This window comes from Pseudochaenichthys georgianus, chromosome 16, assembly GCF_902827115.2.
Source record: "Pseudochaenichthys georgianus chromosome 16, fPseGeo1.2, whole genome shotgun sequence".
Taxonomy (NCBI): Eukaryota; Metazoa; Chordata; class Actinopteri; order Perciformes; family Channichthyidae; genus Pseudochaenichthys; species Pseudochaenichthys georgianus.
Window position 1 is genome coordinate 33,575,161 of NC_047518.2, and position 18,154 is coordinate 33,593,314.

General features: G+C 40.6%; 1 protein-coding gene across 1 annotated transcript in view; it reads right to left on the bottom strand.

The window, feature by feature from the left end:
• gabbr1a (gamma-aminobutyric acid (GABA) B receptor, 1a) overlaps positions 1-17,669 on the bottom strand; it is a 65,942-nt gene extending 48,273 nt beyond the window's left edge. The window contains exons 1-6 of the mRNA XM_034101564.1: positions 17,328-17,669; positions 14,753-14,839; positions 14,432-14,496; positions 12,939-13,077; positions 9,244-9,429; positions 6,499-6,516 (exon numbers count right to left, since the gene is read on the bottom strand). Of these exons, the coding sequence (XP_033957455.1) occupies positions 6,499-6,516; positions 9,244-9,429; positions 12,939-13,077; positions 14,432-14,496; positions 14,753-14,831 (487 nt within the window). The 5' untranslated portion in view covers positions 14,832-14,839; positions 17,328-17,669. The remainder of the gene's footprint in view (positions 1-6,498; positions 6,517-9,243; positions 9,430-12,938; positions 13,078-14,431; positions 14,497-14,752; positions 14,840-17,327) is intronic.
• Between the last annotated feature and the right edge of the window lie 485 nt (positions 17,670-18,154).

Genomic DNA, 18,154 nt, shown 5'->3' on the forward strand with positions numbered 1-18,154 from the left:
CTCAACACGTGTCCGGCACCTTTACGCAGAATTGAGTTGGGTTCAACGTTGAGTTTTGCGGATATGATGTGAGCCAACGATTTACTTGTAATTGCAAGTGTTTAGCGAAACGATTAATCTATAAAGTCGGCGTATAATTCTGAGTATTGCATGGTTCATTTGACATGGCATGCTGGATATTTTCGGGACAAAGTTAAATACAGTTCAGTCAGCCTTTACTAGCCACCATGTGAGGACACGCTACAACCCGGCTCGAGACGCTCTTCGGTCAAGTTTTCAATCCTGCAGTCCAACTCATGCAATCCCACATATAAACTAACGTATCGATTTCTGCCTTTATTCAATCATGAATGTTGGACGGCGTATCCCTTCCTCACGAGTTTACGCGAAAAAAAGGACGCGCGGATTAGACGCTGGAATCGTCGCGAACACGTCAACCGGGTCAAATGAGTGTTGATTTGGAGCAGTAGCTCTCAAAAATAATGCATCAACTGGAGTGTGGAGGGAGAGCTGAAGCAGCGGGAATAGCAGGCAGCATCGCCCCCTTTTAACGCAGCCGTATTCCAACAGATGAGACGATATGCCGCGGGAAAGCAGGCGCGCCGAGCTCTGCGTCTGATCCACTGCAGCACCGGCAGGCTGACAGTGTGTGTGAGAGAGAGAGAGAGAGAGAGAGAGAGAGAGAGAGAGAGAGAGAGAGAGAGAGAGAGAGAGAGAGAGAGAGAGAGAGAGAGAGAGAGAGAGAGAGAGAGAGAGAGAGAGAGAGAGAGAGAGAGAGAGAGAGAGAGAGATGGGTGGGTGGTTGGGAGGGGGCTCTGGGCAAAATCTCCTCAAAGATGTTCTAGTGAGTTACACGCTGCGCTTAACTTAAAACAGTTTTACCCCTCCGAGTGCCACACAACCCCATTTTGTCACATTTCTTTCTTTGTATTTGGCATCTTATACTAGCAGCACTTGCAGAGCCTATTCCTGCTCCATGCACCGGTTACATGAGGCTAAATAACAGTGACGTTACCTTGTTTATAACCACTAATACACAACCTGAGTTAGATTTGTTTTCTCCAAGTGAGCATCGATCTTCGCAGGTTAAGGTAGGATTTGGCAATATGGTGAAATCTAAACCACAGCATTGATGAGTATTTTCTGATATTGATTAATACAATGATGTGACAACTATAACATGTGATAGTCTAACTGATGTTGATGCATGTTCAACATCTTAGTTTTGTGGGTTGGTCATTATATATTTGTTCAGGTATGTGGCCATATGTCAAACTATTGGGAATATTTTAATTTGACCTAAAGATGGCACTATAGTTAAATAATCAACAAATCCATTCTTGCAACCTATCCCAAAGTTGTAGAAACAAAGATGACAGGCTGCAACAATGGCATTAAATGGTTAGACACTTCCTGCCTCCTAAGTGAGCACCGTTCCCCCCTCATCCCCCACCTCGTTTTAAAATGTTGTCAATACAGATTCCCCAGCAGGACCCCACGGTCAAGTATAATCATTTAAATCTCAATCAATCTTTATTTATTTTATTATTTTATTTTATTTATTTATAAATGCTGCTGAAACTAGTCACAGGTAACCTTCAGCCTGGTTATATCTACATGCTGTTTGACTTTCAAATCAATAACTTGCTTACTGGCCCGGCACAGGAGCGCTGAGCAACTGCTCTGTAACCACCTCTGTAACCACCTCTGCTAATTCTCCTCTTCCTCCTCCTCCCCACCGCCAAGTCTATAAAATGCTACAGAAGCAACTTTGAGAAATCAGCGAAAAAACGTGGCAGGCCGTATCAATCATTTCATTTCGGGAACCCGTGATGGAGTTATTGTAGATTAGAGACGGAGTGCTCCTGCACACCTGTTCACACCCTCTGTTCGCACCCAGCACAGTCCCTATGTGTAACTCTGACACACAAAGAGATGAGACCGTGCGCTCACACCTTCTGACAAAAACAAGCACCCACATAGAGACAGGCACAGTGACATTTAAGCCTATAGTTAAAACGGACAGATCACAGTGCTTTTCTAGAATAAACTTGTTTAAGACGCATTCTGCCACCACTGTCGAGATCGATGAATCCTTCAGGATGTTACACATAAAGGTTAACAGCTCATCTAAGGACAATACTTTCCTATTTTCAACACAGCAGGATTTGGATTATTGACTACTATTTCATGCTTATCTTTCTGTAGTTCCTGTTTAAGTGCTTTAATTGCAATGTTATGTCAGTATTAAAGTTCCCTTTGAGAATGACTTACTGCAGAAATTGAGAAGAAGACCATTATTTCTCCAGTCTAAATTAAAAACGCTCCGTAGTTAGGCAATGGAATATGACTATTATATAACTCTGGTTCATTACCCACATCTCATTATCTGGATATGTCCATGTCGAGAGCTATTCAGATACAGCAGCTAACAAGCCCTCACAGGCTGAGGTGAGTGTAGTGATCATCGCCTGGCATTTGCTTTCAACCTCCACCTCCTCATCCTCGCTGCCACCCTGTGACCCATCCGACGCACTATCAATTATTCAGCCGTGAACTTTCATGCTTTCTGCGCTCCATGATCCTACAGCCAACACATGCAAGACGCACCAGCATAGGGCAGTGCCGCGTTAATAACCCCCGTGGAGGCAAATGCCACATTCAGAGCACACATTAGCTGTGGCAGAGCCTGGAAGAATGCATTAGCGCTGTAACATGTTGCTGAGACGCTTTAACGAGGGCCTTGTGCTGTGTGTGTGCGTGTGCGTGTGTGTGTGCGTGTGTGTGTGCGTGTGTGTGTGTGTGTGTGTGTGTGTGTGTGTGTGTGTGTGTGTGTGTGTGTGTGTGTGTGTGTGTGTGTGTGTGTGTGTGTGAGTCTGCAGTTTGCACACTGGCCATTCTTCAGGATAATGGTCTGTTCTCCTAAGGGAAGATACAGGTGTACCCTTTTAACAGAATAACCAGATTCTATTTTCCTCCAGCTGCAAAGCACGTGTTATTCATGAGAAATCCAAATTATTGTGAAAATACTCTGACAAAACATATATTGTGTAAAATCAATCAGAACGTTTCAATTCCCAGGACGCTGCTATTTTGTAGATGTAAGGTTTTTCCACACTGCTGACGGTACAAATCCATTTTCTTTGTGCACAGATGAGAGATTTTGCTCAAACAATATATCATAATATGTTCCATGTCTTGGTCTTACGGGTTGTTTGTACCAGATGGGCCAAGGTGAAAACGTGGCTGTACTTACACATTGCAGGGCCAGCATTATGTGAGCATAATGTTGACCATCACGCTGTAAAAACAGTTCATCGAGCAGTAACAAGCTCCATCTCCGATACGCTATCATCATTACGTCATGTGTTCAGGAGCAGCACACCACACATTACCTCCAACACTCTGCAGCACCTCCTTTATTAGAGTAATATATCGTGCCCGAGTATCAGGGTGGAGGGGAGTTAAGAGTACGTGTATTGATCGACGGTGAAAATACTATTTATACAGAAAAAGGGAATAGCTTTTGCTACACAACACTATATTGTAACAGTTGTCCCCTTCAAACATTAATTATCACCAGGCTTACATTCCATCAGGAAATGATTGTGTAACATGTTTTAAATTCTCTGACTACATTTTTGGGGCAACTCCCAGCTCTACCAGCTCCCGCTTATTAAAAGTGTGCCGGTTAAAAGTGTTCCCATCGTACTGTTCAGATAACTCTTATTCTATATTTGAAGCACCGCTTAAATCCCTACGACACAACCCATCTTTTAACGACGAGGGTTGCAAAACATTGTCTCATTTACAACAAATCCCATGAAAAGAAAAGTGATATCGCCGTCTGTGTTAAAATAGTCTGATGTATCCCATCCCTCTGTGCCATACAGTTCCTTAGTTGTCAATAAAACTATTAAAAACACATCAATGAGTTTTTATCCGCTTTGATTACGATCAACAAAGGCAGTTTAGTTTATTTTGAGTCAGTCCCTGAGACACGGTCCTGCTGCTGTAAATACTCCCTAACGCACTAAATGTTTATTTTTGCATTATTCCAACAAATGCTGTTATTCCTGTTTTCATTTCACTCTATTATAATGTTTTACTTTGTCTGAGACATGTATATCCAGGAAAGGAGCTGGGTAACATATATCTCAAGAGGAAAACAGACCACCATCATCAGTACTTTTTAGTTTTTTTTTACTAAATAAAAAAATAGTAGGGACATTATGAACGTATGTTCATTTGAATTCATTTCTTATTTTAAGGCTTTCATTTTATTAATCTCTAATCTGTGTGAATCTGTGCTCTCCTGTTTTTCATTCTCACCCTGTTGCTGTTTAAACGACTCCATTTCCCCACGGGGATTAATAAAGCTCCATCTTATCTTATTATTGGGTTTTGAAAGAAAGATTTATTTTCTTTTAAACTGTTTACAATAATGCCACCCTTTTGATTGAATTCCTGTTAGAGCTCATGCATTTTTAAATATAACAAAAATACAGAGTAAACCCTAAATGGAAATATATGCATGTGTATATACAAACAATAGTAAACAGAGATCAAATGAGACTGTCAGCTTGTTGTGTGGCTTTGTTGAAATTGACTGTGTGCCTTCACTGGGGTTTTGTTTGACTGCACTCGGAGGAAACGGAAACCAAAGACGCAGCCTACTGAATTTCCGTGCGCGCACACACACTCACACACACACACACACACACACACACACACACACACACACACACACACACACACACACACACACACACACACACACACACACACACACACACACACACACACACACACACACACACACACACACACACACACACACACACACACACACACACACAGGGTAGAGCAGACAGAGTGGAGCAGGGTATTAACCTTTCTCCTGCTGAGGAGGCAGTAAGTGGGTGGTGATGGCACATGGAGTGGAGAGAGGAAGAGAGAACAGAGCCAGGAGGAGGTCACCACTGAGACACTAGATGGAAATATCTATTTGAGGAAACACTGTTCTTTGCTGCTTTTTTAATTATGTGTTTGTCAAGTCTGTCCGTGACATTTGGAAACTTCTGGGATTACTTGCATGAAACTATATATGGAGTTTAGTGAGTGTGCATATTGTGCGTGTGCATTATCAGTGTCTGAGGGAACGGCCATGCCTAATTCATTAGAGTAACTGTGTAGTGTAGTGTAACTGTGCAGTGTTGTGATCCTCTGTAGCGAGTGTATGACTCAATGTCTGGCCAATTCCTAATGTGGTGCAGAAACTGTGCACGAGGGAGAGCCATCCTGCAACAGCAGCACATGTATTCATCATCAGGGATCAGATAGAGTCTGCACTAGGAGAAGTGTTGACCCTTTCTCTTTCAAAGGGAAGGCTGGCTGAGCACATCTTCAGAAATAACCTGCTGCTAACTCTTATAGTTTTATCACAGCAACAGAACCTCAGGTATAATAGCACTGCATGTTAAAGTGAGCAGAATATTCAACACATGATTATATTTATACCTCGATCGTTACAAACTCTCTGCCCACCCCATCCTCTTTCAAAATCCCTCTAAGTCTTTTCAGAGAGCAGGTGCTGAGCGAAAACAATTAGAAACAAACCAATACCAATATTTGATTAAAACGTAGGAATGATAATGAACTTAAGACGTAAGAGGGTTACTCTAGATGAGATGAGTTGAAAACGATAGCTCATTAATGATGCCTATGAGCTAATGAAATAGTCTTAATCTTCTCCCTTGTGATTTGATTCATAAAAGAAGGATTGTCTCAATACTCAGGGGTGGAAACAGGTGATGAAGAAATGGTAGCAGCTAATATGTAAGTGTTCTAATACTAGATATGAAACTCATTTGTTTAACCGAGTTACCAACTTCAGTAATGTCTCTCAGAGCAGGTATGTCTTCTTCATTGGTTCATTGAAGAAGATTTCCTTTACCGGTTAAGTCAGATTTTTCCAGCTGGGTTTGAAGCTGCATTACAAAACAACCTCATGTCGGTGTTTTAGCTGCTGCTGCTGCTGCCCTCTTGTGACGACAGTACACATTACATCTGCAGCATAAAATTGAAGGCCTCATGGGAAGCAAACTTGGAATAAATAAATGTTGTTTTGTGCATAGTTGCATTCAAGTAGATTAACATTAGCTATGGAAGTAAACTGGGTTGAAACGTCTCCTTGAAGAAAAAGTCTGTAATGAGATCTGGGTGAGCCGTTTCATGTTTTATAATACTATCATATAGCTTCGGAGAGAATAAAATAGTCTTTGTTTTTAAATGCAATACTTAAGAGGTTTACGTCGTACAAATGTTTCACGACAGCAACTCGATGTTTTCCGCGTCATTTGAGTGCATGTTGACTGGGTACTTGCTTGCCCAATATGTCACATTAAATACAAAAGTATACATTATTACCGATTGAAGTGTAGTAGTATTGTGTTAGCATGCATGATAGCGTGATAAGGGAAATAAAAAGATCCATACCTGTGTAGTTTCTGTCATCTTTGGCCGGCAGATAAGAAGGAAAAAGAAAGATTGATTAAAAAACACGAAGCATGTGGAAACAGAACAGTAAGCGAGGCAGAATACATCATTATGCTTCAACATTAAATGGAAAATCCTGGAGTTTAACAACTGAATAATTCACCTACATAATATATCATTTGTAGATTTGGTGCAGTAAAACCTTGACATTCATTCTATTTCCCTCCACTAGATGGCAGTGACACAACATCGTAGTTATGCTGAGAAATGCAGTTAGTTGGTTCTGAGCAGTCATTTTCTGGCAGGAGCTTCCTAACTGTGGCAGTTATGTAACGCAATGATATTTTACAGGCACAGCATGAAAATAGACCTTTAAATCTCATATTTTGATACAGTGTAAGTAACATAGAATATCTTACATAGAATAATTAAACAGAGTAAGTTATAGGTAAAACATGAATGAATTGTAGAGCATTAATTAACACGTACAGTTTTTGCATTCATTATACAATAAGTCGCCTACTTTCAGTCCGACTGTGCTGATAATTCCCTCTTTCATCCCTTTTAATACTTCCATTCCCATAGCAACTTTATTAGTTGCCATGCCAACCCCTCATAGGACCAGTTGGCGATCTGGTTTCTTTCAGTTCTTTGTTTCATCTATGCGTGTAATATTTTTTTTTTTGCTTTGCTCTAATTTGGACAAATCTTTTCAGACGGGCCAACTGTTGTAAGAGAAGAACACTCTTTAGTGTCGATGAAATCACAAATATCCACACACACACACACACACACACACACACACACACACACACACACACACACACACACACACACACACACACACACACACACACACACACACACACACACACACACACACACACACACACACACACACACTCTCTCTCTCTCTCTCTCTCTCTCATCTTACAGTCATTGAGTATTTATCCATTTATAAAGTTTATTCCAGTTCTTATTCAGTTTACTTTCCTGTGCCAACGGTACAAACTACCTTCTGTGGATTACGCTCTGATTGGTTGGATCATTTATTGCCTAGCAACCGTGTTCCTCCGTTGGGAGAGCAGGTGTTTGTAATTTATCTTTAAAGCCTTGTGTGCCCATTCTTTTGTGAGGCAGCCACGTCTGTGTGATGAAATGGACTCATTCGTTTTTTTGAATACAGTGAAAATTACAGCCAATAAAAAACAAGTAAGCGATTTCAATGCATTTACTGGGCTTTAAATCATGGTAATCATAGATTATTGATCAACTGCAAAATGTCAGACAATTGTAAAAAGGCGAATTATATTTAGCAGTTATGGTCTTTTAATTGATTGTTTTATCTCATCAACTCAGAACATGAAGCTCAGCAGTATCATATACAATGTAGCTCTAAAAAATATATATTCAAAACTTGAATAGGCTAAAAGTTTTAATGGGATGTTACTACACGGGAAATGTTTATTTCCAAATTGCTGGTAAAGCCCTCAAAGATGAAGAAGCCGCCTTAACCGTGTTTTAAATTGGTTATAACTTCATTTGGAACGACAGCTTTGTTAACAATAAAAGTGTATATTTAGAGAAAGTGATTGAAATGGGTTTAATCTTTGTCACAACGTTTTTAATTATAAAGGAAATCTTCATAATTGTCAAATCGTATCTGTTTTAATTGTCGTGTAGTGGTTTCCAGACTCCATAGCCCTGGAGCCCCTTTATTGTTTACCAGTGTAGAAAAAGGGCATATCTGATCATCTCGTCATACAACTAAACCGTCTGCGATCTTACTACTACTAGTGAAGCTGTATGTTTCAAACATGTATCCATTACTTTAAGTAAACTTTAAAAGCCGTTAATCCATCAGCTATACTTTCAGCTAACTATTTCAACTGCTAACGACATTACCACCATTTGGAATATAAAAAGACTTCTTTGAGTTACATGACACATCTTGTACGTTTCGTCGGTCATTTTTACACAAGGCTAAGTCCTACCAAGACTTCAATACTTCTCTTATTTCAAATTCGACAAACCCTTTCAAAAAACTAAATGCATATTGATACATTTATTATTGATATAGTTGGTTGACTTTTCATTTTAATGTTTATTCTTTGTTTTAAGATACTTCATTTTAGATTTAATTATAGACATCTACTATTTATGTTTTATTTGAAAAAACCCTTTTATATACCTGAATCTTTAATTGTAGACGATTTCTTAATGTCTATCTATTCAAAGTGTACAATATATATACAAAAAAGTATCATATATGACAAAGAAAGGCACCAAATCCTGACATTTGAAGATTGGCATTCTTTTTGCTTGAATAATTGACTGACATAATTGACCGATAATCAAAACAGTTGCAGATTACTTCTCTGTCTATTTTTAATAGAATGGTTTCAGCTTTTTCTAAGTGGTTAAAAAAAAATCATAATTTTTATGACACAATTAATCACCTTCCCCCAATATGTTTTAAATAGATTTAGTCGCTATTCATTATTATGATGGATATAACTTAATTTATATGAGAAACATTTATACAAATGTGGTCATTGTGGTATACATGCTGACTGTACTTCTTACTGGTTGCATTGATCATATAAGTATCATTAAATGAAGTCTGTGTTGTCATTTCGCCTGCTGAGACAGTAAATGACATCCCAGCAGACAACATCCTTTTCCTAATTCTGCTGTTTTTAAAAGTCTAAAATCTCCTTTAGTCCCACTGGGTCAGGAACTCACAGAGGCAGGTGGGTTTAGGCGCGTCCCACTTTCCCAGTTTAGTGCAATGGCTGATGTTTCTGCCCTCCAGGATGAAGCCGGCGTGGCAGCTGTAGTGGAGCACCGTGCCCTCCACCGGCGGCCCGGGGGGCTTCACCGTCACCCGGCCGTTCTCCAGGGAGGTCCACACCCGCGGGCACAGCAGCACTGAGAACCAGAAGCACCACAAAGAGAGAGAGGCACAGACACAGAGCGTTATACAGAGGTAGATGCAGAATGACTGGGGGAAGGAGCTGCAGTTGCACTCATATTTATGACACACTTTGGATGGGAATTAATGTTATTGGTTGTCAAAAATCTCAATGAGTTTAGCCCACAGCATGTATGAGGTAAAGGAAGTCAAATAGCTAGTATAGGCTAACTTGATACATTATTGAAGGCTTTTGGGAACAGCAGAACAAGCTGTAAACCCAACATTAACATATACGTACATTATGGTGAACATGTAGTTAGGCACCAACCGAGCAGATATTAATTTAGACTCATATTTTTCTGGATACCCGATAAACGTTGACTATTCACCTTATTCTAAGTCTGTTTTGTAGTCTCCCTTCTTCTCCTTCAGCTAAATGCTCCACGTTGTTTGAGTATCAACAAGCTATTTTTAATGATAATGAGAAAAATACTTGCCAATTGACTGGGAGTTTAACAATGACGTGTGACTTAAGTATTAAGATTAAAAAAGTATTCTGTTTAGAAGGTGGTTGTGGCTCAGTGGTTAGTGTGCTGCTCTTCGAATCACGGGGGCACTGGTTCGAATCCCGCTGTAGTCAACATTCTGCTGTATCCTTGGACAAGTCACTTCACCCCAAATTGCTCCTGTGGGGATTGCCCACAGTATTGAATGTATGCAAGTCGCTTTGGATAAAAGCGTCTAACAAGTAACATGTAATGTAGAAATAGGCTATCAAATCCACACTGAAGACACACTACTTCTCTCTGGCCTTCTAGTTAGAGTGGGGTCACGACTCCTCACTGTTCCATGTGTTGCTTTATCTGTTGTGATTTATTGTCTTTTACTGTGATGTAATGTGTTTTTATGTGGTTAAATTACATGTACAGCACTTTGGCTCGACCAAAATCGTTTTTAAATGTGCTCTATAAATTAGATTTGATTTGATTTGATGAATCAAATCATTTCCTGTATCAAAAATGATAACGGTCCACACTTTATTCCTCTGATCCATTACGTTTGAATAAAACAGACAGCATCCAATCAAGTTGCAGGAGAGAATCACAAGGAAGTAATGTTGAATACTGGACACCAGTTTGAAAAAATTAAACCAACGATTATTTGGTTCGTATACGAAAAATAAATAGAATAAAAATATACAAGTAAACCAAAGAGACTAAATTGGTAAATATTCTTTTTAAGGACTCAAATTTCATATTTTAGATGCATTTTCTACGAGTCTTCGCTTTTCTCAATTGTTCTACTATTAAATGCGCTTACTTTGCTACTATGTTGTGTACCAATAGACCAGAATAAATAAGAGTATTGTATGTCGAAGCCTACTGGGCAGTCAACCAGATTCTGATTAAGCAAGAGGTCAACAAAAGAGATGAAGAGTTATTTATAAACTGTGTAAGAATTATGAATAAGATAAAAGCTTTGTCTAAAATGTGAACAAGCAATTGGTAAAACACAAATAAGCGATTAGGTGCTTGACCTCTGAGAAATGATTGCAAACCAGACACAATGTAAAACGTCGTTAACGCCCTGCGAACATTCTCCTTGTTCTTTGTTACCAGTAGGAAACATTTTGCTACACATAAGCCCGAGTGTGTAAACTTGCTATGTTACAGCCTCCATTTCTCTTAGTTTGGGTTTCTGACAAAACGGCTAAGCTCTTGAATATCATTTGTTTAGCTGCTGAGTTGTTGAATCTTCCTTCCAGCAAGCAAACACATAATACAACTCCAATCTGCACGTTGCAGCTTGAGCTCTTACATAAACCAGAGAAAACAAAAATCCTGCTTTAGAGAATATTCTCTCGGGAAAAATAAGTTCCACTGATGTTAAATGTGAACTGAAAGAACAAAATCAGGAGAGAGAACAGGGATTTGATTGGATATCTGGCCTTATTCTCAGTATTTGCACAGGCGGTGTAGATATGATCTGATTAGAAATTACATTTCAGCTTCGCTATTCAAGAAAATACTGGCTTGCAGGCAAAGTTTGCAGCTAAAACTTTTACATTTAATCTATGTAAAAGAAGTTAAACCGCTTCAACACTAGAATACGTGAATAGCTAATGGACTTGCGTATCATGCACACAGATACAAAGCAACACATGTTGAAGCTAAGCAAGCTAGCTCTGTTCTTCTTTAACCATAACCCAAGTAAGCACTTCTAATCAATACGCAGCCAGCATCAGTCCAAACTATTCTCTACGGGGGTTTCAAAGACAGATTCACATTAGCATGAATCTCTTTATGCAGCCCTTCATTAGGCACACATACCTTAGAGTACAACATCGGAAAAAGCCAATCAGCACTCAGCAGGAAAACTCAGCAAAATAACAAACCTTTATAGATCAGAATGAAACAACACAAAGTATGGGGGCATGTCCCCTTAACAGCAGAACAAACGTGTTACTATTCAACCAAAATGTTTGACAACATAATCTCACCCAGTGCAAAGGTCCACTTAATAGCTTTTTCAAAACTGCATCAAGGATGCTTGTTGGGGTGCTTGGGGTATTTGATCTTTATTTGTCCAATCACGGATTCCTTCCTTTATCAGAGATAATTGTCTGCTATCATTTTTTATTCCATATTATTGCAATATCCAAAATGTTGTTACCAAGGTCAGGAATATATTTCAACTTCATACAAAGAAATATGGCGGTCTTTTACAATTATCTACGACCTACCATCTTCTGCATTATAAGATGTTTCTGTATTGATCAGATAGCTTAATAATGACAGCAACCATTTAAACGTTTAATTATCTATATTTTGAACGATGCATTAAAAAGACATTGTGTAAGGGAGCTCTGTAGTAATGAGCCTACAGAGAATGATCCCCTGAATCTGCCGCTCTCCTTTGGCTTTGCAGAGCTTCATGGCGAGTTTCAGCTCCTTGTTTAGCTGCCAAGCGGCAACTTGAATGTTTAGGTACGTTGGAGACCAGCTTGGGAACAAAGTGGAGCATTTAGCAGCGAAAGTGCCAGATTTTCCCTCAGGAGTTCAAATGGAGACCAAGAGAGAGAGAGAGAGAGAGAGAGAGAGAGAGAGAGAGAGAGAGAGAGAGAGAGAGAGAGAGAGAGAGAGAGAGAGAGAGAGAGAGAGAGAGAGAGAGAGAGAGTGGACACAAACATGACCCAAAATGAATGCTAATGTTGCTCTCTAACGGCCGGATGTGAAATAATCAACTGTTAGCAAACAAGTTCCCTTTATCTAGCTAAAAGGTGATATATGTCAGTATTGTGTCTTAAAGAAACACCATCTAAAAGCTGTGGTTGATTTCACGTAAGCTTCTTCCAAGACTAGATTACTTTATTTGACTGCAGTTAAAAATGACACCAGTTCCAGTAAAGGTTGCACACTATTTTATACTTTGTTCAGGGGAGAATTGTTTTGAACATGTGCAGATGAGGAAAGGTGAAGGTTGTGATAAAAAGGATGTGAGAATCAGACAAAAAAGGACTCACAACATGTGCTGTGCAGCGTCAAGTCCGTCCATGTGCCGTTGGGTAAGCACTTCCTGACCTTAGGTCCCACAATCACCCGGTTTCCTCTGCAGATGTACTCAATCTCATAATCCACAGGGAGGATCTGCACACTGCGGATCTGTAAGAGAGACAGAGAGAGAGAGAGAGAGAGAGAGATGGGGAGGAGAGACAGAAATTAAAGCATGTTTGATGCTCTCTCACACCAGTGTTCCCTTATCCACTCAGGGTGCTTCCACAGTCCTTCTCAATGCAGTGTGATCTCGTGCCATGTGGCTGTGACAATAAAGTTTTACTAGATGGAACATTTTCTGGCCATATTGTGTGAATCGTTGGGCCGTCAAACTCTGAAATACAGCTTCTCTCTGATTGGGGAAGGAGGGGATATAAGCAGTTTGAACAGCGTTATGTTAACACTTCATGTGCAGCTTAGAGTGCTGCAAACCAGCTCAGTTTTACATGGTCTTTCTTACATTTTAAAACGTCACCAGTCTCTTTTATAATTAGATATGTTGCTGCATTATAGATTACATGAGAAACATATGAGCTTTAAAGTCCCTCTTCACTCAAAAGTGTATCGTTTCTTCACCTGGATGTCTGACACGTTCTGTTGGACGGAGTCAGGTCAGCTGTTTCTATCTGCCGTGATCTTTCTATAGTTCAAGATAGCTAAGCTAAGCAACATTTTTAGAGCAGACAATCCTCTCATTTCAGCAAGAAAGCCAAAAGGGTAGGCTATGTGGCAAAAAATGCATGCAACTTACTTAGTGATAGTGTAATAATAATTCGCAAGATAGCTACTATTCTTCATGGCCGTTATCATTAGGCAATGTTATGATATCATTCAATCCAGTCTCACGGCATTCCGTGTTATAGCCACGAAATTAATGGAATCTATTGAATCGTCGTGTTCACCAAGACGATTTCCGCATTGACGCGCATTGAGTGCACGAGCAGTGTGTACTATGCAGACAGGTAGTTGACAGACAGGTAGTTCATCCAATCATTTCATTTTGACAGCATGCAATGATTGGAAGGACTCATTAGGGTCATGCAATAGTCCAAAAATATAGTTTTTTGTTGTTTGGGTTTTTTGTCAGAGCATTTGACGTATTCATTGCTGCCAGGAGTATTTCAACAAATGTAACCCACACATTATCCACCCTCTATTTCCTAAGGCTCTCATAATGGTTTTAATATGGAAATAAATTACATTACAGGAAGCAGATACAGTTTCACCTGCTTTATATTTCCACTTTTGTGTTTTATTATATTGAAAATTGTCCGGTAAACTGGTTTAACGTCCTTGATTTTTTTTTTTTTTTTTTATTTATCCAGGAATGTCCCATTGAGATACAAGATCTCTTCTTCCAGGGAGTCCTGACCAACACGGCACACAACAAGTTTCAACATAAAACAAGGGCATTTGACAAGTAAAGTTGTGTCATTCAGACCCAGAGCTGTGTTTTCTGTACCTGTTCCTGTGTCAGGCCTCTGTAGCGGATCCCCCCATCTCTGGGAGGCCGGATGATAGCACAGCCTGAATGAAAAAAGAGCAGAAGAAGAATGAAGGACGAAAAGAGCAGAGGGGAAAGCTGTGTCTGCAGATGATGTAGATATATGACAGCAACATGACATATTGTCAATTTAACTGATGCTTTCCTCGCTGCACAAATTGCAGTGCTTCATTCAGGTCACTCAGCAATCTCTGCAGAGTTACTTATGTCCATTAAGGCTTATTATAACCAACCACAAATAGATTCCAGCACATATTCAGTCACAAACACACAAATTACCTCCAGTTGATGAATTATGTATGGGCACAACGAAAGATGGAAGAGCATAGAGAATCACCACAAACAATAGGCGTGCCATCTCTGGATCTGAAAGAGAAAGAAGACGGAGGTAAATGTAGAGAACTGTGACTGGAAAATTGAGGAAACAAGATGCAACGAGAAAACCGCTACTGAGAAAATATTCTTGCAGAATCAAATCTACACTCTCGTTTCAGTCCACTGCTGTCTGTCCTTCCAAAACGAGATGCATCAACTGTTTGGCAAAACACTCCCTCTTCATCCTGCCTGACTGCACACAAAGGATGAGCTGCAACATGAGTCCACTTCTCTCCCCCTGCTCCTGTTTGTATTTGCAGACAGCCCAGGTACAGTTCATAGCCAGATTGGCGTCCTTTCAAAAAGCCCTGCGTGCAAAGTTTCAACTCAGGTTTGGATGGCTGATATTAAAGATGTTTGCAAAACGGCTGACCATAGAAACATTTCACGCAAGGGCTGACACAGTAGATTTTAGATCTGTCTTCATTTCAAGGTAATAACGTATCCCCCAAAGGCTCTCCATCGCAAGACAGAAAGTATTTATTTAGTTTTGACAGATGTTAATGGCACAATGACCCACCACACATACTCACGGGCCTGGAAACTCTCTGAGAATTCTCCATCGATTTAGCCTTGCACTATGCTAACACTGTGAGAACTACAAAAGAAGGTTGACGCAGCGGAAGCAGAGATGTCGTATTTATAATTCAATGGATTCTATTTTCTCGTAAAAACATTACCCACAGTGCAACTTGACATCACTTGAGGCGATTTAACAGACTTCACACAGTCTGGAGCCGTGAAAGGCTTTATACAACTTTGTTTTCACATATGCAGTAGTACTCCCCAAGATCTCTAAACAGACTCTGATGTGTAAGATCGGAGGAGTTCCCATGAATTAACAATTAATTCAATAAATAATATCTGCTATATCAACAAATAACACATGTTTTAGGCAAACTATCACAATTATTCAACCCTATTTAATGTGCACACAATCAGTTTGCTTTACAAGGATGGAGAAATGACACTTGCCACTTGGCTGCCACACTGACGTGCAGATTTTTTAAGTACTGAAAGTGTGATAAGATAACCAGAAAAAAGTCAAAAGACGAGTCCCGTGAGCCACAGCGCCTCAGTGCTCGCACGAACACAACTGAATGTATCAATGATAAACACACTATATATAGCTGCTCATTTGCAGTTTTGAATAATACATGCTGCTTCATGAGGCTGTCACAGATGCACCAACATAAACACATCCATACACTTAACAAGACAGTAAGGGGGTGGAGAGTGTGTGTGTGATAAAGTGGGAAGGTGGGTAAGGGGGCATAACAAAGCAAAGCACCACAGTGAGGGAGACAGATGGCAGCGAGGCTTGCTTGTGGAAGACAGACAAACTCTGCCGGATCCTTCATTAGCATTATCCAGTGTATTTTTAGAGTTCACTGAGTAGAGAGTGTCTCATGTGTGTGTTGGTGTGTGCATAGAGGGGGGGGGGGGGGGGGGGGTTGGCAGCGTACAGTACGTGCTTTTGTCCTGTAAGGGATGGAGGGGAGGGGGAGGTAGGAGAGAGAAAAAACGGGTGAGAAAGAAGGACAGCCCAGCAGGAGTCATTAATATCAGCGATCACACACTGAGCCGGATCAAAGCAAACTAGGAGAGTGAGTGTATCGGGCTGAAGCAGCCTATCCCCCACAAAGCCAGCTACCTCCATCAGCGCTGTGAGCAGACAGGGGGAAGGGGGGCAGTCGACTAGCCTCAAGCTTTAAATGCAATTAAGGCTTCAGCACCACGGACAGAGCCTTCTCTGCTCGGGGAACAGAGAACACCATCTTGTTACAAAAAACACCCACAGCCCATCCACCGCGAATGTTGCACACTGCCTACTAGCTTGTGTGTCTTTAATTCCGGAAGCTGCAATGGAAAGGGATGATCCGGACCACTGACAGCTTCATGTACAGACGCTTGTAGGCTAGTTGATATTTTCAATGTATATGCAGGGCCACACGGGGACCACGCACATACAGTAGACTCACATGCTGTATGTTGTGCATGGCTGAGCATGAACTACCGAGACGAGAGGGTCACAGTAAGAGTGCCACCAACCGTATGCTGCCGGTAGTTACTTGTCGGCTGTTGACAAGGGAATCCGTGATGGCCTGTAGAGCAAGGCCGACCATATTAACAAACCTGCACAGTGCTTTAATCTCAAAAGTAGCGTCCCGAATCACATATCACCTCATTATACCGACTGGATGCCGTTTGAAAGGGTGCAGAATCTCACCATGTTATCGTCTCTTTATATAGCATTAATGCAGAGAGGATCTTGCAAGAAGGAACTCAAAACAAATCTGGCCTGTGCCCATCGAAAATGAATGGCCTTTGCATACAAAATTAACAACCAATGGGGAATCTATATAGATTATCTGCATGGGAAATGGAGCATTTTCTGAATAAATGGAGTCTATTATTGCGACCTACAGTAATAGTAGTCCGTAGCCCCGTAAAGCAAAGCTGTAGCATGTGTACTTACTATTAGTTCCGATGCGCTCCGTCAATATAACAGTAGGCGTCCTTCGAGGTGGATCCACCAGGAAATGCCCAACGTCGGATTATTTGGTAAAAATATGCATCTTTACAACGATGTTATGGCTATAATAGTATGGCTATCAATGTGCAAGCTGCTCCGCTCGTAAACAGAATGTTACAAAAACAAGACGTATCTTATTCGGGTTATTTCTATGTATTGCAGTTACGCATGGCAAAGGTAAGAAAGGACAAAAATCCATACAACAATTATACATGCACTATATACAAACGCAGCCCCATAAACGACGAAACACCGATTCACCACACTCCCCTCCTTTTCTCTCTCTCTCCCCTTACAATCTTGAGCTAACTCACGACGTCATGATGGAGACGCACCGTGCGTAACAGCACGGTGCGTAGTCCCCCCTCCCTCCTTCCCAAGCGCTAGGATCTGGGCCCACGACTGTAATATATTACATGAATCTTACGATCGGGCTTTGGATTTACGATAAGCTTGTGGATTTATCCCACCGTTAATAATTATATCACTGCATGACTAGACACGGATGGAGGTGCATATATGACACGGTGGTGTTATCAGTGACTACATTGTTAAGCCTCTCTCTAAAGCCCTTAAGAGTTAAGTCAACGAAGCGACAATCAGTCCTTTCTACAACACCGGTCATCAATTAAATCAAAGCCCATCGCCTGATTCATCTTCCCCTTTTGTCTCCCCCACCATCCTCTGCTGCCATCTATTCCGAGATCCTGCTTCATATTATTGTTGCTGATGAATAATTGAAGGAAAGTTGGGGAAGACACAACCTCTCC